Source organism: Cotesia glomerata, linkage group LG3 (genome assembly GCF_020080835.1).
Source record: "Cotesia glomerata isolate CgM1 linkage group LG3, MPM_Cglom_v2.3, whole genome shotgun sequence".
Lineage (NCBI taxonomy): Eukaryota > Metazoa > Arthropoda > Insecta > Hymenoptera > Braconidae > Cotesia > Cotesia glomerata.
Window position 1 is genome coordinate 1907434 of NC_058160.1, and position 26192 is coordinate 1933625.

At 25.3% G+C, this 26192-nt stretch overlaps 3 protein-coding genes across 3 annotated transcripts in view; 2 read left to right on the forward strand and 1 right to left on the reverse strand.

Moving 5' to 3' along the window:
* The first annotated feature begins 7919 nt into the window (after positions 1–7919).
* On the forward strand, positions 7920–15570 carry LOC123261585 (secretory carrier-associated membrane protein 5A). The gene is made up of 7 exons (XM_044723263.1): positions 7920–8424; positions 10734–11006; positions 12235–12298; positions 12417–12542; positions 12625–12883; positions 13305–13431; positions 15249–15570. The coding sequence occupies exons 1-7, from the start codon at positions 8368–8370 to the stop codon at positions 15411–15413; spliced, it is 1071 nt and encodes a 356-aa protein (XP_044579198.1). The 5' UTR covers positions 7920–8367; the 3' UTR covers positions 15414–15570.
* Positions 15571–15967: 397 nt separating this feature from the next.
* LOC123261582 (DNA helicase MCM9-like) lies at positions 15968–24822 on the reverse strand. The gene is made up of 9 exons (XM_044723257.1): positions 24668–24822; positions 23996–24317; positions 23478–23713; positions 22773–22989; positions 21863–21938; positions 21259–21796; positions 19565–19774; positions 19349–19500; positions 15968–16098 (listed from the first exon to the last, which is right to left on the reverse strand). Exons 1-9 carry the CDS (start codon positions 24760–24762, stop codon positions 16040–16042), a joined length of 1905 nt encoding a protein of 634 aa, XP_044579192.1. The 5' UTR covers positions 24763–24822; the 3' UTR covers positions 15968–16039.
* Positions 24823–25001: 179 nt separating this feature from the next.
* LOC123261587 (fibroblast growth factor receptor 3-like) overlaps positions 25002–26192 on the forward strand; it is a 101066-nt gene continuing 99875 nt past the window's right edge. The window contains exon 1 of the mRNA XM_044723266.1: positions 25002–25135. Within this exon, the coding sequence (XP_044579201.1) occupies positions 25084–25135 (52 nt within the window). The 5' untranslated portion in view covers positions 25002–25083. The remainder of the gene's footprint in view (positions 25136–26192) is intronic.

Here is a 26192-nt window from a genome sequence, read left to right on the forward strand (position 1 = left end):
TCCGCTGTGTATTATCAACAATTTATTTATAAGATTGACATTCTCAAAAAGTTTTTTTTAAATTTAATTTAAGTATCACTGATCAAAATTATTTCAATTATTTTCAGATTTTTATTTTAGTATTATATATTTTTACCATAAAAATAATTTTAAAAAACTTTATGAGAACAGTAGCTCAATATTATTTAAGTTTGCCACACGATGCTCTTTCTAGTCTTTCATTTACGCTTTAAAAATGTATTATACCGCTTTTGCGCACCTTGACAAAAGGGTGTGCTCTATTTTTTAATTACTTATTTTGTCACTTAAAAAAAAAATCATAAATTTTATATTACAATTATTTTTGTGTATTATTAATTAGTATTGACTATTATCATCATCATTAATATTAAACATAATATAAGCATAATACATCACAATAAATGTGACAAATTATTGCAATGCGCACTATATATATAATGTGTTGTTCATTTTTCGTCTATAAAATAATTTATTTATCTAAAGTACACTTTTTGGAGTTAAATGTAAATATTTATTGAAATTCTGTCATTGTTAAAAAAAAAAAAAATTTTTTTTTTTTAAAGCTTTGAAGCAAAAATTTGTGATCAATATTAAAGAACACAGCTAATTGTTAAAAATACAGTAGTTGACTGGAAATTTATATTAGCTTTAGTATTTAATTATTATTATATGTCGGTGTTTAAGAATAATCATAATAAAAAACGATGGATATTGTTTAAGCTCGCTACAAAATGTTGTAAGAAAATATTTGTGGTCTGGTATTGTTTAATTTTTCAAGTGCTATTTTATAGATTGGTTTAATAATTAATTTGTTGGAAAAAAAATTTTTAATTTTCAGTTAAATATTTTGATGAAAAATAATAATAATAGTAATTATGCAATAATTTTTAGTATTTTTGGCACTTGAATTATTTGTAAATGTCAGGTCTCAATTATCAACACGCTCTGCCATTTTAAATGAATAAAAGTAATTTAAAAAAATATAATTGTTTTTATTATTTAAATCCCAAGAGCTTTATAAATATTGTTCAGAGAAATTTAATTTATTTTATATATTGCGCGAGTTCTATTTAATGTAAAATTCTTTTCTAATGTAAAATTCATTTTTTTATTAACTTCAGTGATAACATTTTAAACACTAGCAACATTACAGTCATTATGTGACTTGTGAACTATAAATAAATAAAATTTTGATTTATTATATAATCACTTTTGTTAAATTGTACTTTCTTAAATATTGAAGTTTTTAAAGATATAAGCTCATCCTGATGTTACACTCATCAAGAGCTTTCATTTGAGTACCCACATGCATTTTTGATATATTTTTCATATATACATATATGTAGTATATATTTTAAAGATATAAGCTCATCTCGATGTTACACTCATCAAGAGCTTTCATTTGAGTACCCACATGCATTTTTGATATATTTTTCATATATAGATATATATGATATATATAAATATATGAAAAATTGATGTGGGTACTTAAATGAAAGGTCTTGATGAGTGTAACATCGGGATGAGCTTATATCTTTAAAAATATCAATAGTTCACAAGATACAAGGTCATTTCTTTACATTGTACTTTTTTAACTATTGACATTTTTAAAGAAATAAGCTCATCCCGATGTTACACTTATCAAGAGCTTTCATTTGAGTACCCACATGCTTTTTTGATATATTTTTCATATATACATATATATGATATATATAAATATATGAAAAATTGATGTGGGTACTTAAATGAAAGGTCTTGATGAGTGTAACATCGGGATGAGCTTATACCTTTAAAAATGTCAATAGTTCACAAGATCCAAGGTCATTTCTTAATTATCTTAAATTGCACTGTACTTTCTTAACTATTGACGTATTTAAAGATATAAGTTCATCCCAATGTTACACTCTCCAAGAGCTTTCATTTGAGTACCCACATGAATTTTTGATATATTTTTCATATATAAATATATATAATATATATAAATATATGAAAAATTGATGTGGGTACTCAAATGAAAGGTCTTGATGAGTATAATGTCAAGATGAGCTTATATCTTAAAAAATGTCAATAGTTTACAAGATACAATGTCATTTCTTAATTAGGTATCTAGAGATAGAGCATTTTCAAATGCAGCCTAAATACTTATCATGATAAATTGACTATCGGTGAGAATGATATGAAACCTTGAAAAGGCACAAATTAAAGACCTTTGCAACGACACTAAATTTCACTAAAAAAAAACCGATTTTATCATATGACTATCTTGGACACAAAATTTTTCTTATTCTCTTAATATAGTTTATTTTTCTGATTTAAATTTTTGGTATTAAAAAATTCATCCAATTTTACATAAAATAAATAAGATTTTATTTTAAATATTTTTTTAATTAATAGCATATTAAAAATTCCCTGTAACAATTAACCCGCCTGAAATTAAAAATCAAAATTTCATAAATGACCCTTTTTTAACAAAAATTCCAACAAATAAAAAAGGAATAAATTACACTTACATAAAATAATTTACAATAATTCAATGGAAGTCACTCATAAATACCGAGAGCGTTATAAAACTTAACTGATAGAGAAGATATTTTAAATTCTTCTACCAAAGGCTTCAAAGCATCCTTATCAGTCATATCCTTGGAAAATTCTGTTTCATCGTATAAATAATTTGTCAATAATCGCAATGTATTAATTGTCGGCGTTGGAGAGTTAATTTTTCCAAAGAAGAAATTCAATTTTGGAATAATTTTCACGATCAAAGAGTGACAAATAGAATTATTACTATTAAAATCTGCAGGTAGTTCGGCTTCAACGGAATATTCATAGAAAATTAATAGAAGAGAGTATGACAGCCATATAGATTGTGTCGTTGAAGAAACAGGCTCAGTAAAAGTTTTTTTTTCTTTAATTACTTGATTATTGACCGCCTTTATAAAATCCGCGACGCAATTTTTGTAATCGTTATTATAATTTTTAGTATAGTCGATCAAAATTTGTATCATCTCTCTTACAACTTTTTTAGATCCATCGCCGTCTTCAAAATCAAAGAATGCTTCGACTTTAGGAATTACATAATCGTCAAGCTTACGTTTGTATTCAGACACTTGGAAACCTTCACTTCCAAATAAGAGGTGTTCTGTTTGGCTCACAAATACTTTCATTTTTTCAATCCAATGCAATTTTATGATTTTAATATTGTTCAACTTAGCAGCCTTTGATCTTGCTTTTAAATAAATTGAACAAATAGAAGTAAGGAACATTATCATTAATATTGCAGTTAGCAAACACGCGGCTATCCGTAATTTTATTAGAGTTTCCATCATGTAAGATTTTTTTGATATCCGATTAATTTAATTAATTATCGAGTCTCCTAATTAATAAAAATTAATTTATGCTTATTTTATGGATTAATAATGGTAAAATCTTTTGTTGCAACTGTAATACGTATGTGGGAGGAATTACCGCGAGAAATTGTAAATTCAACGAGCCTAGAGATCTTTAAAAAGAATATGTATGATTATTTATTTAATTTAGATATTTAAACTGAATTTTGTTAACTTTTATTGGATAAATAGCGTTATTAAAATTGTAATATTAAATTTGTGTCATTAAATCTACGCAATTAAATTGCGCATTCTTTTTTACTGTTTTATTTTATTTGTTATTTTATCTGTAAATTTTATAGTTAAACTCAAATATTTTGTCATAAATAGTTCATAGAGAAACGCAATATTGAAATTAAAAAAAAATCATTGTCTACTTGTTCACTTACATAAGTAAGATATCTAATGTATGATTAAATTAAGATTAAATATGTATAATGTATTTTTTAAAAGATAAAGCTAATTTAATCTAATGAAAAGAAAAATAAAAAATAGGAATTTATTTATTAGTAATTTTGTCGCTTATAAACGACTATTTTTTAGTTTTCTTTTTATTAGATTTAATTAGTTTTGTCTTTGAAAAAATGCATTATTTAATCTTGATTTAATCATACATTAGATATCAAGCGACAAAATTATTATTGTTTTTTATTGCATATAAAAAAAATATTCGACTGGTGAAATTTTTCAGGTTTTGTTAAGCTCTTTAAAAAAAAATTTAATTAAATTTTTTTTTTTTTTTTTATTTAGAAAATATTTTAATAAAAATTAAATAAAAAAAAACTTTTTTTTTAATCAATATTTTAGGTGTAAAATACAATTTTTTTCATTGAAAAATATATTTTTTTTTTAATTTATAGAATAAATATTATGAAAAAAAGCATCATTTTTATTTATTAAATGATTTGTGCTCTTATTCTGATTAATTACACAAAAAAAATATTTATTTGTGTAATCGACGAAAAAAGTAAACGAAGTTTTCAATTTTAAAAATTTATTTTTGTTAATTTTTATTCAATATAAATTTTTTTTTATTTAATAAAAAAAAACAAAGTTTTCAATTTTAAAAATTTATTTTTGTTAATTTTTATTCAATTAAAATTTTTTTTTAATTAAATAAAAAAAATAAATGAATTTTTCAATTTTAAAAATTTATTTTTGTTAATTTTTATTCAATATAAATTTTTTTTTTAATTTAATAAAAAAAATAAATGAATTTTTCAATTTTAAAAATTAATTTTTGTTAATTTTCATTCAATATAAATTTTTTTTTAATTAAATAAAAAAAATAAATGAATTTTTCAATTTTAAAAATTTATTTTTGTTAATTTTTATTCAATATAAATTTTTTTTTAATAAAAACAAAAAAATAAATGAATTTTTCAATTTTAAAAATTAATTTTTGTTAATTTTTATTCAATATAAATTTTTTTTTTAATTTAATTAAATTACTAAAAAAAAATTTTGCATTTACAAAAAAAATAATTTTTGTTATTATTTTATTATTATTATTGTTATTATTTAGTAAAAAAATTTATACACTAATAATTCGAAATAAAAAAAAAATAGAAAAATTTTTATTTTTAAATTTATTGATTTTGTCTATTTTTCCATAAAATCCGGAAGATGGCGCTGGGGTAGAAAATTCTCGCAAGTGGTTGTTCATAGAGTAGTTTCAATATATAAGCTTTGGCAATATGATTCCCCGGGCACCTCCAGCGAGTCATGTTGGAAGCCTAAAGGTTCGTCGCAGTGACCATCATCGCTTGTCTCAGCTCTCTGCTCGTTTCTCTCTGTTGTTTCCTGGAGCGCCACCGGTCTTCTCTCACGAGGGGTATCATTCCAACCACGCAGTCTTCCGTAACTAAGCTCTCCGGAGTATCTAATGAAGGGACATAGTCCTAAACTCGTGCGTAAGCACAAAACTGATGAAGAAAGGCCCTGGGCCAATCCTCGAGGAAAGGAATTCTGCGTGGAAGGTTCTGGCGGTCTAGGAGTGGTCACTTGCGACGAAGAGGTGGTCCTCTTCCGGGGATGAGTAATGCAACTTCCGTACCGGTTGAGGAGTAGGCGAAATTAAGCTGCTAATTAAAATGATAAACAATGACGTAAGTCATAAAATTGTGAATTGATAAACTAGCCTACCGAGTAATCGCCACCTCGTTCCCCTTCGGGGGAATCCTTTTGTTTAATTTTTTCTTATTCTAAAATAATTGTTGTTCTTATTCTTATTAATAAATGAAGGAATTTTTTTTTTATATTTAATTTTAAATTTTAATTTAAAAACTTTCTTGCTTATTTATTTAAAAAAATTTTTTATTTCTTTTTTTTGGAAATATTAAAATGACTAATTTTTGATAGTTTGAAAATTTTTATTATTTATTAAAAAAAAAAAATTATTTTTGAAATTTAATTTTTTTATTAATAAATATATTTTTAGAAAGAAAGATACTGTAATTGAGATAAATCTGACAATTTTTAGAATTTTTTTAACAAATAATATGTAGCAAGAAAAATTTATTTAAAAAATTCCACCTTTTTAGAAGCTTTAATAAATTATAATGTATATAATAAATTAATGAATTATAAGATAAAAAGACCCAGTTATTAACACTGGTCTAGTTATTGACACTTGCAATTTTATTTTAATTAAATAAAACAAATTTTATAAATTAATAATAAATACTAGCAACCTTGCAGTCACTACGTGACTTCCGTGACTTGGGAAATATAAATAAATAAAATTTTGCTTTATTAAATAATGACTTTTGTTAAATTGCTCTGTATTTTTTTAACTATTGACTTTTTTGAAAGTATAAGCTCATCCAGATGTAATACTCATCAAGAGCTTTCATTTGAGTACCCACATGCATTTTTGATATATTTTTCATATATACATATATATAAAATACATAAATATATGAAAAATTGATGTGGGTACTCAAATGAAAGGTCTTTGTGAGTGTAATGTCGAGGTAAGCTTATATCTTTGAAAATGTCAATAGTTCTCAAGATACAAGGTCTATATTAAATACTGACTTTTGTTAAATTGCATTGTACTTTCTTAATTATTGATGATTTTAAAGATATGAGCTCATCCTGATGTTACACTCATCAAGAGCTTTCATTTGAGTACCCACATGCATTTTTGATATATTTTTCATATATACATATATATAATATATATAAATATATGAAAAATTGATGTGGGTACTTAAATGAAAGGTCTTGATGAGTGTAACATCGGGATGAGCTTATATCTTTAAAAATGTCAATAGTTGACAAGATACAATGTCATTTCTTATATATTGACATTTTTTAAGATATAAACTCATTTCGATGTTACACTCATCGAGACCTTTCATTTAAATACCCACATGACATTTTTTATATATTTTATATATTTCAAAAGTATCATATATATATATAATATATGAAAATGCCATGTGGGTACTCACATGAAAGCTCTTGATAAGTGTAACATCGGGATGAGCGTATATCTTTAAAAATATCAATTGTTGACAAGATACAATGTCATTTCTTAATTATTGACATTTTTTAAGATATAAACTCATTTCGATGTTACACTCTTCATTTAAATACCCACATGACATTTTTTATATATTTTATATATATATATATATGGTATTTGTGAATTATATAAATATATAAAATATATGAAAAAATGATGTGGGTACTCAAATGAAAGCTCTTGATGAGTGTAACATCGGGATGAGCTTATATCTTTAAAAATGTCAATAGTTGACAAGATACAATGTCATTTCTTAATTATTGACATTTTTTAAGATATAAACTCATTCCGATGTTACATTCATCGAGACCTTTCATTTGAGTACCCACATCATTTTTTCATATATTTTATATATTTATATATTTCACAAATACCATATATATATAAAATATATGAAAAATGCCATGTGGGTACTCAAATGAAAGGTCTCGATGTGTGTAACATCAGGATGAGCTTGTATTTTTAAAAATATCATTAGTTCACGAGATACATGGTCATTTCTTAATTATGTATCCGGAGATAGAGCATTTTCGAATGCAACCTAAATACTTATAATAAATTAAATACAATTTAGAAAAAAAAATTTCAAGTTTAATTTTCAAGAATTAATTTCAATGTCATTTTTTATAATACTAAAACTGTCCGACATTTACTAATTTATTAAATTAAAATAAAATATTTTTTTAAAATTACTCTTAAAGTTTTTCAAGTAAAATTTTATTTTTTTTTCACAATTTTTTCAATAAAAAAAATTTTTTTAATTTTCAGATGTCGGCTTAATTAATTTTTATTCATTATAATTTTTTTTCTTTTTTTCACAAATTTGTTAACGAAATTAAATCGCCACCAAAATTTCTTCTTTGCTGGCAGCAACATAACTAAACACCTAAATTACCTACAGAAAATCCTAAAGCGCAAAACATACGTCACAAATTAAATATATATACATAAGAAATCACAAAAATAAAAACTTGCATTGTTAAATTAGCTCTGACAGGTCTTAAAGTTTAAGTAAAATAAAATAAAAAAAAAAAAAAGCATTCTAAGATTTTTTGAACTTGAAACAAAAAGCCGCTTTTTTGTGCTAAAAATTAAAAACAAAACAAACTGCTAGTACAATAAAAAAAATAAGTTTTATTTGACCGGTCGACTAGACATTTAGCTGGCTCGACGTAGACGTTTCATTAAATCCATCAAGAAAAACCAGTCAAGTTAAAACTACTTCAGTGTCTTCATATACATATATATCACATAAATACATCAAAATTATTTATTACTCCGCATTAAAAACTAATAAATATACGCGATGAGTGTCCTGTAAATTAAAAAAAAATAGTGATAAAAAAATAATATCTTAATTTATATAAATATTAATAAATAAATAAATATTTATTAGTTAAATTAAATTACTTGAATTATTAAATCAAAATGTCTGGGTTTGATGAAAATCCTTTTGGTGAACCGACTATCAATGATCCTTTCGCTGTAAGTATTTTTAGATTTATTTTTATTAATATTATTTATAATTAAAATTGTTCACTCTATTTTTTATTTACAGTTATTTAGTACTTAAAAAGTAATACATATGTGCATGCATCAATAGCTATGTGCATATATGGTATGTATGTATGTATGTATGTGTATCAATCGATGATTCACTTCCACGTAAAATTTAATCATATGGCATTGTATGATAACAATGTATAAAATACAACAGCTTAAGATACTGACATTAAATTTGACATTTTACAATTATCGCTCTTGCACTTAAGAAAACAGATTCAGTGTGACAGTCTGTTTTTGTAATCAAAAAATTATTTTATGACATATTGATTGTCAAGTTGAGATTTATTTGATCTAAAAATTATTTTAATTCATTATACGCACTTGAAAAAGATGAAAATTAAGTTAGCTGATATCTAAGAATTTTTATAATTTTTTTTATTGAAAAAATTATTATAAAAAAATTTTTTTCATTTTTATTCGTAAAAAAACTGAAAACTATAAGTTCTATTAAAAAATAATATTTTTTAGCTCTAATTTAATGATTAAAAAAAAAGGGCTAACTTTAGTATTATATTAATAAATTTTTTAATAATCTAGCAACCTTGCAGTCACCATGTGACTGCCGTGACTTGTGAACCCTAAATAAATAAAATAAATAAATTTTGTTTTATTAAATAATAACTTTTGTTAAATTGCACTGTACTTTTTGAACTATTGACGTTTTTAAAGATATAAGTTCATCTCGATGTTACACTCATCAAGAGCTTTCATTTGAGTACCCACATGCATTTTTGATATATTTTTCATATATACATATATATAATATATATAAATATATGAAAAATTGATGTGGGTACTCAAATGAAAGCTCTTGATGAATGTAAAATCGGGATGAGCTTATATCTTTAAAAATGTCAATAGTTCACAAGATACAAGGTCATTTCTTTACATTGTACTTTTTTAACTACTGACATTTTTAGAGAAATAAGCTCATCCCGATGTTACACTCATCAAGAGCTTTCATTTGAGTACCCACATGCATTTTTGATATATTTTTCATATATACATATATATAATATATATAAATATATGAAAAATTGATGTGGGTACTCAAATGAAAGCTCTTGATGAATGTAACATCGGGATGAGCTTATATCTTTAAAAATGTCAATAGTTCACAAGATACAAGGTCATTTCTTTACATTGTACTTTTTTAACTACTGACATTTTTAGAGAAATAAGCTCATCCCGATGTTACACTCATCAAGAGCTTTCATTTGAGTACCCACATGCATTTTTGATATATTTTTCATATATACATATATATAATATATATAAATATATGAAAAATTGATGTGGGTACTCAAATGAAAGCTCTTGATGAGTGTAACATCGAAATGAGTTTATATCTTAAAAAATGTCAATAATTAAAAAATTACCTTGTATTTTGTGAACTTTTAACATTTTTAAAGATATAAGCTCATCCCGACATTATACTCATCAAGACCTTTCATTTGAGTACCCACATCATTTTTTCATATATTTTATATATTTCAAAAGTATCATATATATATATATATATATATATATATATATATATATATATATATATATATATATATATATGAAATATATGAAAATGCCATGTGGGTACTCAAATGAAAGCTCTTGATGAATGTAACATCGGGATGAGTTTATATCTTTAAAAATGTCAATAGTTCACAAGATACAAGGTCATTTCTTTACATTGTACTTTTTTAACTATTGACATTTTTAAATAAATAAGCCCATCCCGATGTTACACTTGTCAAGAGTTTTCATTTGAGTACCCACATGGCATTTTCATATATTTTTCATATATACATATATATAAAATATATAAATATATGAAAAATTGATGTGGGTACTCAAATGAAAGGTCTCGATGAGTGTAACATCGGGATGAGCTTATATCTTTAAAAATGTCAATAGTTCACAAGATACAAGGCCATTTCTTTACACTGTACTTTTTTAACTATTGACATTCTTAAAGATATAAGCTCATCCCGATGTTACACTCATCAAGAGCTTTCATTTGAGTACCCACATGCATTTTGGTATGTTTTTCATATATTCCTATATATAATACATATAAATATATGAAAAATTGAATATATCAAATATCTGCTAATTTAATTTTCATTCTATAAAAAATCTCCAGAAATTGTTGAAAAAAAAAGTGTCTAGCTACGAGCATGATGTCTTCATTTTGAATTGGATTCGTGTAATTAATTATTTTAATATTGTAGGATCCAGCGGTAAGAAGAGCAGCAAACACAGCGCCAGCATCGCGCGGTATTGAAGACTACAATCCGTTTGCAGACCCTGTTCCTGGACAGAATAATAACAATCAAACGCAGCAAGTACGTGGTGCCTCAAATCCGCCGATGTACGGTGGTGTCGGAGCAACACCGACACCTGCAACTCTGCAACCGACACAGGAAATCCCGCCACCAAATTACACACGTAATCCACAGCAAACTGTGACACCAACGCTTGGAACTTTGTCGCCTAATGCTGAAGTAATTTTAAATACATTTTTATTTAATTACGAGTTTAATTTCAGTGGACAGTTCAAAATTTAACACTTTTTTTATATTTATTAATCCTCTTAAATCAACATAAGTGTTAAATATTTAATACAAAATTTTTTTACGCAATGACGGAATATTTTTTACTGTGTGATAAGTTTTCATTTGAAAAACAAAAAGTAGAGAAAAATATAAAATAGTCATTTTTTTATTTATTGATTTTTTTAGACTTCATGGTGATAGTCAATAATAGGCTCATATTTATTATTATTATTATTTTTTTTAATATTGAAAATTAAAAAAAAAATAATTAGTGTACTCTTAAAAATAATTTATAATAATAAAATAATTATTAATTATTTAATTCTTTAAAATTTATAATAATAATAATAATAATAATAATTATTATTATTATTATTATTATATATGATTCTTTTTAATTCAATAATCATGATAATATTAGTAAATAATATATTTATTACTAAAAATAATATAATAAAATAATAATATATAATATTACTGTACTTATACTAACGGAATTAAGTAAAATGATAATACATGTGGTTAATTATGTAATCTACTTATAACCATAAATACATATCATATCTTCAATGTTTTTTATGTATAATAGTTCAGTTTTTTCTCTGATAAAATAGTACAATTTTTTTTTTTTTTTTTTTTTATAATTGCAGTCTGAACTGAAAATAGAATCAATCTATAAGAAAACGTAAATTTTATTAGATTTATAAAGTAAACTCATTATGATTAAAAAAAAAAAAAGGATATAAGGTAAAAGACCCAGTTATTGACACTGGCCTAGTTGTTTGACACTTGAAATTTTAGTTTAATTAAAAAAATAAAATGCTCCAAAAAAATTATGTTAAAATTTATAATTTAAAAATTATATTTATTAATTTATTAGAGTTGATTTATTTTTTTTAATTAAAATAAAATTGCAAGTGTCAATAACTAGGCCAGTGTCAATAACTGGGTCTTTTTCCTTAATATCTCTAAAAAAATGAATATTTTGTTTTAAGAATTTTTGATTTCAAAGATGAAAATTTTAACAACCATAAATTATTATTCTGTAAAATAATTAACGATTAAAATAAGCTTATATTCTCTTAGATAAAAAATTTATCATCTAAGATTAAATCTTTATGTCTCAATCTTGTCATAAGACTTAAGAGCTCTTTTTATTATTATTTTTTGTTAATAGCAAAGAGCTAAAGAAGAATGGGATGCCCGAAGAGAAGAAGAATTAAGAAACCCAGCTTATTATCGTAAGAATTTTCAAAGATTAAAGCATTCATTTTTTTTGATATTTAGAAAGAAAAAAAAATGATTCTTTAAAATTTTAAATTTAGCTAATTAATAAAATATTTACTTTTTTTTATATAGGAAGAAATAATTGGCCACCATTGCCAGAAAAATGTTGTTTCCAACCATGTTTTTACCAAGACATTGATGTTGACATTCATACAGACTTTCAAAGAGTGGTTAGACAATTATATTATCTTTGGATGTGTGAGTATTAATTTTTTTTTTTTTAATTAAAAAAAAACTTATAATTGTCTGTATTAATAAAATGATTTTATGGATGTTTCAGTTCATGGACTTGTATTATTATTAAATGTGATCGGTGGTTTCGCTTTAATGCTGTGTTACAAAGAGTTCGAAACATTCGGTCTAGGTATACTCTACCTTATACTATTTACACCGTTTTCGTTCGTTTGTTGGTTCAGGCCAGCTTACAAAGCGTTCAAGAGTGATAGTTCCATTAATTTTATGGCATTTTTTTTCGTATTTTTCTTTCAACTTGTTGTAACTAGTGTCCAAGGTATTGGAATTCCTGGAGCTGGCACTTGGTAATTTTTTTATGAGTAATTCTTTGCATAATTTTAAATTTTGTTTACTTACATAAACACTGACAGCAAAAATTTATTAAAAAAAAAAATTAACAATGTAATTAGAAATTAATTTGTTTAAAATTTTAAACAAAAATTTTTATTACAGTATTGCTTATTTTTTTCTTTTAGTATATAAATTGGTGATTAAGTTCAAATTTAATTAATTAAAATTTTATATTAAATTTAAATACTTGTATAATATTTTATTTTTAATTTTTTACTCATTGGAATCAAAAATTATTTTAAAAAAAAATTTTATAAGTAAATTGTCTTAAAAAGAAAATAAATTAATTAAATATGAACTGAATTGTCAAAAAAAAAATTTTTTTTTTATTTCTACAATAATTGATAATTTAAAACAAATAATTATATTTTTCAGTGGAATAATAAAAGCGATAGCTTCTTTTGATGGGACTGGAAAAGGAACATTCGTCGGTATACTGATATTTATGATTGCTACTTGTTATGGTATCGCTGCTGCTGGTGATCTATTAATGTTGACAAAGGTAATATATTAAAAATAATTATCTATCAGCAACCTTGCAGTCACTATAAATAAATAAAATTTTGCTTTATTAAATAATGACTCTTGTTAAATTGCACTGTACTTTTTTAACTTTTGATGTTTTTAAAGATATAAGCTCATCCCGATGTTACACTCATCAAGAGCTTTCATTTGAGTACCCACATGCATTTTTGGTATATTTTTCATATATACATATATATGTATATATAATATATATAAATATATGAAAAATTGATGTGGGTACTCAAATGAGAGGTCTTGATGAGTGTAACATCGGGATGAGCTTATATCTTTAAAAATGTCAATAATTCACAAGATACAAGGTCATTTCTTAATTATGTTAAATTGCACTGTACTTACTTAACTATTGACATTTTTAAAGATATAAGCTCATCCCGATGTTACACTCATCAAGAGCTTTCATTTGAGTACCCACATGCATTTTGATATATTTTTCATATATACATATATATATAAATATATGAAAAAACGATGTGGGTACTTAACTGAAAGGTCTTGATGAGTGTAACATTGGGATGAGCTTATATCTTTAAAAGTGTCAATAGTTCACAAAATACAAGGTCATTTCTTAATTATTGACATTTTTTAAGATATAAACTCATTTTGATGTTACACTCATCGAGACCTTTCATTTAAATACCCACATGACATTTTTCATATATTTTATATATATGGTATTTGTGAAATATATAAATATATAAATATATAAAATATATGAAAAAATGATGTGGGTACTCAAATGAAAGGTCTCGATGGGTGTAACATCGAGATGAGCTTATGACTTTAAAAATATCATTAGTTGACAAGGTACAATGTCATTTATTAATTATTGACATTTTTTAAGATATAAACTCATTTCGATGTTACACTCATCGAGACCTTTCATTTGAGTACCCACATGGCATTTTTCATATATTTTATATATATATGATATTTGTGAAATATATAAATATATAAAATATATGAAAAATTGATGTGTGTACTCAAATGAAAGGTCTTGATGAGTGTAACATCAGGATGAGCTTATATCTTTAAAAATGATAATAGTTCACAAGATACAAGGTCATTTCTCAATTATGTTAAATTCCACTGTACTTACTTGACTATTTATATTTTTAAAGACATAAGCTCATTCCGATGTTACAATCATCAAGAGCTTTCATTTTAGTATCCATATGAATTTTGATATATTTTTCATATATATATATATATATATATATATATATATATATATATATATATATATATATATATATATATATATATATATATATGAAAAATATATCAAAATTCATGTGGATACTAAAATGAAAGCTCTTGATGATTGTAACATCGGAATGAGCTTATATCTTTAAAAATGTTAATAGTTCACAAGATACAAGGTAATTTCTTAATTATGTATCCAAAGATAGAGCATTTTCGAACTCAGCTTAAATACTTATCATCATAAATTGACTATCGGTGAAAATGATATAAAACCTTGAAAAGGCACAAATTCAAGTCAAGACCTTTGCAATGACACTATATTTCACTAAAAAAACTGATTTTATCATATAAATACATTGGCCACAAAATTTTTTTTATTCTCTTAATAATCTAGATAATTCTAGAAACAAAAATTTGAATTTTAAAAATAATTTTGCACCTATGTACAGATGTAAAACATCTCTATAGATCAGATATTACTGCGTACATTCATTTTTTTTTGTTATGTACTCTATGTATCTGTTTTTTTTATTTTACTGGTAAATAAAATATTATTATTACTACTTACAGATCCATCGCATCTACCGTTCATCTGGTGCGAGCATGTCAAAAGCACAACAGGAATTTACAACAACATTTTTAAGAAACGAACACGTCCAATCGGCTGCTGGTAATGTTGCTGCCAGTGCGGTTCGCGCACAAATGCAAGCAAATACAAACCAACCGCGTTACTAAAATATAGATAAAATATAATTTAACATTGCATACTTTAATTATCTGTAATTTAACAGTCGATTAAAAAAAAAAAAAAAATTTAGCCTTTTACAAGCAACTAAATCCAAATAATAGTTATCTTTTTAAATGTCTATTATTTTTAATGAAAACTGTACTTTAAAATTTTCAATCATTATCAAATATCACCTTCAATTTTTTGATCAATCATTGCTTCAATAAATATTCTTTTGAGGCAATAGAACTTTTTAGCTATATTTTATAAGTTAATTGTTTAGTTAATAATCAAACGGTTATATATTAATTAATTAATTAATTAATAATAAATATTAAGTATAAAGAGTTTAAAAATATATTAAGTGAGTGTGTTGTCATGAACAATTATTATTATTATTGTTTTTAATTTTTTTCTTTTCAATAAAATATTTATTTTTAATCAATATTATTACTATTATTATATTTTTATTGTATGTTAAGTATTTAAGTCAATAAATATTAATATTATTTTTAAAAGATATTTTATGGAAAAATAATTTCATGCTTAAAAATAAACTTTCAAGTTTTTTTAGAGAATATTTACAATCTTATTAATTAAAAATAATCACTTAGTATTAATAAGTACTCACAAATTAAAGACTTTTTGGTGGAGTCAAATATTCTGCATTCAATAATTTTAATACTGCGTCAGCTGAAAAAAATTCATAGTAATTTAATCAATAATATTAATTAATTACTAAGACCAGGATATTTAATTTAATTTCAAAATAAAAATTAATAATTAATCAAGTCGAATTTTTGCATTACGGATAAAATATTAATCGTATAAAAAAATTTCTTAAATAAAAGGTGATCAAAATTTAATTTTATAAAAAAAATATTTCGTATAATTTTTTCGGTAATTGGAAAAAATATACCCGGAAAAAATATTAAAGTTATGAAAAATTCATATTATTTCATTAAAATTACTGTAAAATAAAAATTATAATAATAATAATTGTATTAAACCCACAATTTTCCTGAAAAACAAGCATCTCCCAAAATGAACGCTCCATTTTTTGTTACAAAAAAAAATATTATTATTATTATAATTTTTATTTTATAATAATTTTAAATGAAATAATATGAAAATTTTTTAAAACTTCAAAATTATTTCGGGTCTATTTTTTCCGGGATTCAATTTTTTCTTAAGGAAGTTCCAGCGAATCTAATGTAAAAAATAATTTCCAACTTTGAGCTTTGAAATTAAGTATACGTATAAATAAATACGTCATTTATCTAATCCCAAAATTAAAAAAAAATTCACCGTTTAGTTACTTAGATATTAAATTTTAAAAATCATATATTTTATCTCCTTATACACGGGCTCTTATGGCGGACAAACTTTTGTCGAGACTTTAATTATTTTTTTCAATATTAATCTCCCAACTTTAACGGATAAAAAACTATACACAAGAAACTTGGATTATTGCAAAATATAAAAACAATTTAATAATAATACATTACCGATATAATTTTTGAAATATTTAAAGTCAAATTTTATGTTTGTAACTGGTTTATCGTCAGCCATTTATTCGAATAAAGATTTGACAATATCGCGTCAACAGCTGAGAAAAAAGAAAAGGATAGAAATATAATAGTTACAGGGAGAGAAATGTTTAACTCACACACTCATCCACGTCTCTGTTGTGGGTATGTATAATCAAGCGTGCTATTGCCAAATCTGTTTATTTATTCCGGCAAGTAATAAATACCAAAGTCCTTTTATTACTTTACTTTATTAAATAAGTAAAAATCATCAATTATTAAACTGTTTAAATTATTTTAAATTGAAATAAAGAATTTTGACGAATATAAATGTACTATAAATGTCAAACAGGCCATTTAAAAATTTAAAATCAAAAATTTACATTCTAAATTACTAAAGTATCTAATATGTTACCATTGAAAAAATTAGCTTTCAAATATTGCTCATTGATTCTATTGTTGTTCTCATTTTTATAAATAGTACAGTACTATTGAATATTGCAACTATGTTATTAAATCATTTAAAATTATTAACTTCATTAAAATATAATGATGTTAGTCTTATATATTTAATATTGTTATACGTGTACTTTATTATAAAAATTATGTATATTATTGTCATTCGGCTAGTTTGCCTTGACATAAAAATTGAATAAATAAATAAATAAATAAATAAATAAATAAATAAATAAATATTGGGAAGACTAAAATAAAAAAAAAAGACTATTCGGCAGCCGAAATGGAAGTAGATTTCATCATGAATAGAAAAAAAATAGAACGAGGATTGTATACAAAACTAGGGTGTTTAACTTCTATGCAATCGACAAAAATATATATCGACGGAAGAATTGTAAAACCAGTGCAATAGCAAATTTCATAATTGGCATAGCGGAATAGGACATAATTTTAAGACTACACATATGATATGGTACTCAAATTGAAGCTTATTTAAAAATCTTTCAGATTGAATTTACAGAGATTCAATAAGTTATCCCATTCCGAAGTTATTCGGGTTAAAAAGTGAAAAAATATGAATTTTTATAATTTTGAAAATTTTTAAATCCTGGCATTTCTAAAAAATTTTACTACACATATGATATGGTACTTAAATCGAAGCTTATTTAAAGAGCTTTCAGATGCATTTTACAGAATTTCAATAAGTTATCCCATTCAAAAGTTATTCGAGTAAGAAAGTGAAGAAATATGAATTTTTATGATTTTCAAAATTTTGAAATCCTGGTATTTCTAAATTATTTGACCGATTAAGCTCATCTTTGAACTTTACTTTGGTATTTATCTGTAGAATAAGTATGTTGAGTTTGGTAAAGATCCGTTGTAAATTGGCGACGCTATCGTCGTGACAAGCCGCGTTATATCCGATATATATATATATAATTAAATATATATATATATATATATATATATATATATATATATACTAGGGTATGTCAATTTTAGGCGACTTTTTTTTTTCAACGAAAAAACAGGCTGAAAACTTGCATGAAGGTGAGAACAGAAGCCTGTTCAAAGCGGAGCTCTTAATATTAATATTTAGAGGTGTCTGTCCCTAATTTTTCATTTCCCATTTAAATAACATAGGAAAAAAAATTCTTTTTTTTGTTTATTTTTCTAGCTCGGCATACGCACCTCATATATATAAGTCAATAGCATATTATTGTAGAAAATTCAACGCTCTACAAAAAAGGTCTCTTACACTTTTATCATAAAGACAGCCGTTCTAAAGTTATTCAGACGTAAACTTCTAAATGTATAAAATTTTGATTATTCAAGTATTAAACTGATACAAATTAATTTATTACTGTCTTAAAAATTATTTTTATATGGATAATTGGTTCTGATGCGCTAATATTTTCATAAAGCTAAAAAAAAATTACTCATGTATCAAATTTTTTTCTGCTTTATTTCATTTACTGTAAGAAAATCATGATCCGAGTTGAATAAATTAAATTTTTGAAAAGTTTCACGGAATTAACAATTGATTACTCTACACGGAGAGAAAAGATAAGTTTGGAAAATCAGAAAAGTGCACGTCTCATAACGCTCATTTATCACAAAAAAAATCTGGAAAACGGTTGACCCTAAAGGCCATCCCTGCAACTTCCGCTAATTCCATATCTAAGCGCTTAAAATTGCACTTATGAGGTTTTTGAGCTCTTCAAGTCAAAAGTCTCAAAATTTTTTAAAAATTCCGTCATGAGGACCAATGCAATAGTTAGATTTCTATGAAATCTACTAAAAAATTTTAACATTATTTTGACTCATTAGTTACGCTCGAACTTCCTTAAGACCAATAAAAAAGCCTCAATTTCAAAATGAAGATTATTATCAGAAAATTTAAATTAAAAATTTTCAACTATTAAACTTGACAAGGAAAATCTATAAAATTAACTTACCCTCTTCTTCAAAAACCGCTTGCGGATCTTCAGGAAACGGACAACCGGAGTCCATTTTCATCGGTACAACTCCCACAAGTTGGGCAGCAACGATTGCATCCTGGACATCAACAGTTTTTTTGTACATCAGTCTTGCATGTCCTTCTGCTAACCTGATAAAAAAATCTTAAATATTATTAACAAAAAAAAAAAAATAAATTTAAAAATTACAACTACCTGAGAAGACTATCAAAAAGTCTAACAGTTGTCCTGTCCTCATATCTGCTTGCATCAGATCTCAAATATAAAAACACAGCCCTCAATATTTGATCTGCTTCTGGAGATATCACAGGATCGAATGAATGGACGTATGCAAAATATTCTCTCAGACTTTCATTCTTCCACAAGTTTTCTGATTTTAATAGAACCATTGGATTTTTTGCACTTCTAAAAAATCATAAAAAAAAATTATTTACAAATAGGGTCGAATTTTTTGCCGCTATTTTAAAATAAATTGATCAAATTTTTAATATTACGGCGAAAATATTGGTCCTATAGAAGAATAATTTAAATAAAAGTTGCTAAAAATTTAATTTTATAAAAAAAAGAAATAGGTTTATTATGATATTAAAATAAAATCCAATATTTTGGCTGTAATTTCAAAATTAAGATTCGAATTTTGTTTTGTGATAATTATCAATCTTACTTTTAAAATTGGGGTGAAATTATTGATTTTAAGAAAAAAACATGAGGGAAATTTTTAGATAGATTTCTTTATAAATCTATCTATTGTAGCCGATCTCATGTCGTAATTTTAAGAAAATTTGGTCATAATTTTCTTCATTTTAAAAAAATTTTTAATTTCGTATATTTTATGGAAATAATTTCCCAGATGTAATAGTATATTACACACCTGTGGCAAGAAAATGAGAAATGTCTCAGAACACATATATGTTGCCCGAGGCGAAGCCGAGGTCGACATATATGTGATCTGAGATATTTATTATTTTCCTGCCATAGGTTTGTATACTATTTTTCTGTCCGACAGAGGCGGAAAGCGGCAATTTCGTTTAGCGCAGCGGGCCGAAAGTTGCCACTTTCCGCCTGGAGGGCAGAAAAAAACATTTCATTATCTTTTATTTAAGCTATTATTCGTTTAGTTTTGATGATTTTTTAAATTAATTTCGTGATTTTGAAAATTTGAAAAAATTTTTCAATGAATATATTTCGGTCCTTTTTTTTAAAATAATTTTTAAGCCTTAAAAGTTAGCTTAAATCTATTAAATTTATTTTAAAATTCAGATAATTATCTTCAATTTGAGCTATTATTCGTCGCCATTTAATACTTTTTTCAATTTATTTTGTAGTTGGGAAAATAAATAAAATATCAAGAATAAATTAATTTTTAGCTCTTATCATCAAATGACTTTCATCTGTCATAAATCCTATTTTTTAGGTAAATGTCTTTGAATATCTATTTGTTGTAGTCGGTCTCATATCATTATTTGCAAAAATATAATAAAAAAAAAAATTTAGAACATAATTCAATACTAAATAACTAAAACATTCACAATATCACCTATTCTATTTTATTTTTATTTTTGGCCTTATTCTCATTATTTAAATTTATATTAAATTCAAATATCACTTAAAATATTTGATTGTTATAATTAATGTACACTGCCAATCAGCGTTCTTATGCAATAAATAAATAAATAATTGCCTTTTAATAAAGGGTTTTTTTCAATATTCAAACAACAAATGTACCTAACCATGTCGGGAGTGGTAGAATGGCGCTTTTTTTTTATAGAATTAAATTTTGAACAAATTTATTTGAAAAAGTTTTCTATAGAACCAATATTTTAGCCATAACATCAAAAATTTGAACCATAAAAATAAAACAAAATTTAAATGATAAAAAAAATAAAAACCTTTTAGTTGAATTAATTTCGTCTTCACATTTTCTGTCAACAATATGCCCAGTGGTCAATTCATCCCAATCTTTGTTATTATTATCCTGCAGATAGAGAATAATATCAAAACGCGACAGCAAAGGGCCACCAATGCGAGTCTTAACTTCTTCATCTGGGACAATTTTTCCACCAACAGGATTCATGGCTGCCACAAGAGAGCAACGAGTGTTTAAAGTGCTAACAAGTCCGCCCTTGGCTATGGATATTGTCTGCTGCTCCATCGCCTCGTGCATTGATGCTCGATCATTTGCGCTCATCGTGGAGAACTCGTCCACACAGCAGACTCCTTTATCAGCGAGTACCAGCGCACCGGCTTCCAAGTGCCATCCGTCAGAATCTTTCACCGCTGCTGCTGTCAATCCAGCAGCTGTTGTGCCTATTCCCGTGGTAGAAACTGATCTCGTGGCTAATTTAGCTGCTGCACGTAGGATTTGAGATTTACCCGTTCCAGGGTCGCCGATCATCAGAAGGTGCGGCTCACCACGTATTCTTACGCCTGGAAATATTATTTGTATCAATCTAATGTTAATAATTTAATAATTTGTATAGATATTTAAAATACCTGTTTGATTTAGCCGAGGAACACCACCAGCTAAAACAATTGCCAGTGATAATTTTACAGTGAACATTCCATAGAGCTTTAAGAAAAATTTAATGTAATATTTAAATTAATAAAAATTTTCCAATTTTTTTAATAAATTAATTAGTACTAGAAACCTTGCAGTCACTATGTGACTGCCATGACTTGTAATTATAAATAAATAAGATTTTGCTTTATTAAATAATGACTTTTGTTTAATTGCACTGTACTTTCTTAAATTTTGACGTTTTTAAAGATATAAGTTCATCCCGATGTTACACTCATCAAGAGCTTTCATTTGAGTACCCACATGCATTTTTGATATATTTTTCATATATACATATATATAATATATATCAATATATGAAAAAACGATGTGGGTACTCAAATGAAAGGTCTTGATGAGTGTAATGTCGGGATGAGCTTATATTTTTAAAAATATTATTAGTTGGCAAGATACAATGTCATTCCTTAATTATTAACATTTTTTAAGATATAAACTCATTTCGATGTTACACTCATCGAGACCTTTCATTTGAGTACCCACATGCATTTTCATATATTTTTCATATATACATATATATAATATATATAAATATATGAAAAAACGATGTGGGTACTCAAATGAAAGGTCTTGATGAGTGTAATGTCCGGATGAGCTTATATCTTTAAAAATGTCAATAGTTCACGAGATACAAGGTCATTTCTTAATTATGTATCTAGAGATAGAGCATTTTCAAATATCATTTTTTTTTTTTAATTTCACGCCTGTAATTTCGTTTTACTATAATTTATTTGTTGAAAAAATTCTAAAACTTTTTAAACAAATATTTTTAATTAAGTATCATAATTTAATTGATTTTGGAGGTAAAAACTAAGTAATAATACTTACTTGAGGGCAAATAGATGCTAAAATTTTATTCCGACCAACCAAAGGATCGTTTTCATAAATCTTCCAATAATTGTCAAATATTTCTCTTACTTCAGCCTGTTTGTAATCTGAATTTATAACTTTGTGAAGTACGTTAACATTATTCGCGATCATAATTGTAGTGTGTTCCATTCTTCTGCCTTCCTCAAGCTGGCCCCATCTTCTTGTGATAACACCACTAAAATAAAAACAAATACAATTTATTGTTAATAATTTAAATTTATTATTTTTAGGTTTAAAATTTTTGTTAAAAGTATTAGTATTGTAAGAAAAGTTTTTATAAAAAAGTTGTGGAAAATTTAATCCACCGTAATTTTCGAATTAAGATTCATAATAAATGATTCAAATTTTCTCTAATTATAAAAATCTTAATTTTGAAATTGCGGCTTTTTTATTGGTCTTAAGAAAAAATCATAGGAGACTTTATTTATAAAATTACATTTTGAACATGTTTTATTTAAAAAATTTTTATACGTCAATATTTCCGCCGTGATTGCAAAAATTTGACACCATTAATTATCAATTTTTATTTTGAAATTAAGGCAAAAATCCTAGCTCTAATTATTTTATTTTTATTATTCAAGGAGATTTTTACTTGCATTACTTTTCAGTGTTATACAAAAAAAAATGTATTATTAATCAAAATTATAAATATTAAATGCTTACCTTATTTCAACATCATCACCAGGTTTACACTTATCAATTAAATCATCAAGCAACACCACTTGCATGCCAACATTGAATGAGCTTTCAATTTCACCCTTAGATTGCTCTTGAATTTTAACCTCCTGGTAATCATAGACGTCTTCTAGGTCGGGACTGATTACAGGTATCAAGCTTTTGCTGTAACATGATTCGCACTCTCCGTTGTTAGTTGAGTATGACATTGTCTCCCAATTAAGCTGCGATGCAATCAAACATTTAATTACAGATAGATGACCAAGTATTTTATAACACTAAAGTTAGTCGACCTTTTTGATTTTTTTTTATTTATTAAATTAAAGCTAAAAAATATTTTTTCAAAATGAAACTCAAATTTTTTACAAATAAAACTTTGTTTTTATTTTTTTAATAATTCTTTCAATAAACAAAAATTCTAAAAATTTTTTAATGTCAGCTAGCTTAATTTTCATCTAAGTATTTTAAAATTTCATGAGTTTAGTTTAAAAATACAAACAGTTTACCTGATAAGTAGTAACATAGCTGCATTTTTTGCACGAATATCGCTTACATTTGGTCAACATAGTGGGCTGCGATATTCTGACAGTTATGCCAGTGATTGACACCAACTGTCCATCAGTCTCGTCGTTTATTTTCCAGGGTGCTCCGGTTATCCTGATGTGCACTTTGCGTTTAAGCCGAAGTTCTTCTTGGGGAATTTCATCGTCGTTCATAATAACTTTTTGAGCTGCGATTGCGGACTGATCACACAAAGGCAAGAATTTTTTCGGCCTTTTGGTTATTTTTTCAACCATTTCCAAGTCATCTACATACAGCTTCGCCACACTGAAATTTATTTACTTTAGTTTTTTATAAAATTACAATATTATTAAATGTTTAATAATTTTTATTTTATTTATGCAGATGTAAATTTAAAGAATTAATGATATTGGAATTAAAAGAGCTGATAATTTTTGTTTAAAAAATAATTACAAAAAATTTTTCTTCCAGAAATTAAAAAAAAAATTTTAAGTGTGAATTTTTTAAAATATTTTTTTTATCAAAAAAATTATAAAAATTTCAGATATTGATTTTAGGATTATAGAAAATAAATAAAAATTCCTAGTTAATTTCAATAAAAGCAATAAATGTCATTTAAAAATAAATACACTATAAATAAATAAATTATTACATACTTAACATAAATAGAATAATGTCGCGATACATCAGGCGCTTTAAGTATTTCCAACAAATCACTATAATTATTTTTTAAAAGATAATCTTTCAACATTTTAAACAAATTTATTATTTAAAAATAAAATGACTTATTAAAAACTAAAAATAAAAAAAACTCATAAATTTTTATGGTTATGTTTATGTTTTGGTTAAAGCATGTGTAAAACTGATTCGTCAAATTTAAAGTGTTTAAACTTGCGCTGGAGTGTCATTGCGCATGCGCGGTTAACTGGCGCATGCGCAAAAGTTTTTTCCTAAGCGAAATAACGGCTGACGGAATTATGACGTAACAAACAACAGCACGGGGTATTATTGTAAAGTTAACAATTATTTTTTTTTGTGATAATATTTAAGAAAATAAACAATTAATGATGTGATGATTAATAGTGAAGGTGAATTTTATGATGCTATTTCTGTTTGCTGTCAATGTGAGTGTTAAAATAATTTTTTTTAATTCTTAAAATTGAATATTTATATGAAAATTAAGTTAGCTGACATTTAAAAATTTTTAGAACTTTTTTTTATTAAAAAAATTATTGCAAAATAATAAAAAAAAATTAGAAAAACAGTTGACCCTGAAGGCCATCCCTGCAACTTCCCGCTAATTCCATACTTAGGCGCTTAAAATTGCACCAATGACGTTTTTGAGCTCTTCGAGCTTAAAAATACAATTTATGGGTTATTTTGAGCTCTCCGAGCTCACAGAGATTGCTTTTCTATGCTTTTGAGCTCTTCGAGCTCAAAAGTCTGATAGAGATTTGATAAGACACTATTTTTTGAATTTTTAAACCGCAATAACTTTGAATGAACCGATTTTCACGCGGTTGGCAGCATTCGACGCAGTTTTTCAAGCCTCACAAAGAAACTCAAATTTTAAATTGATCGCGCTAGGAATTTCGGAGTTATTCCGAAAAAACACTTTTTTCGGTTTTCTTTCGTTCACGATATCTCTCGAACGAATCAACCGATTTTGACCGGACTGGTGGCGATCGACGTGGTTTTTTGAGGTTAAGAGCTGATTAGTTTTTGGAATTGAACCATCAAGCCGTTTAAAAGTTATTCCAAAAAAACCACATTTGAAAAAAATGTTTTTTTCAGTTTTTTGAAGATTTCTCAAAATCTATTGATCTGAATCAGTCCAAATAGTTTTAAAAATCTAAGTTTGGTCAAGCCCTTTCGAATGACATCAACCGCGATGAAATCAGTCAAGCCGTTCAAAAGTTATAAGCGGTTCGAATACTTTCACACACACATATACATACATACAGACATACAGACACCGTGACAACCTCGCGGGGATAGTCAGGGAAGCTTCCTGTGATCTTCAAACGTCGAGATCTGATGAAAACTCGATTTTTGCAAAACGGGGTGAAAACAATAACTTCCCGATTTTTGAAAATCTTCGATTTTCTTAGCGGGAAGTTAAAAATATTTTAATTGAAACAAGTTTTAAACTTTGAAAAATTCCTGATTTTTAATTATAGT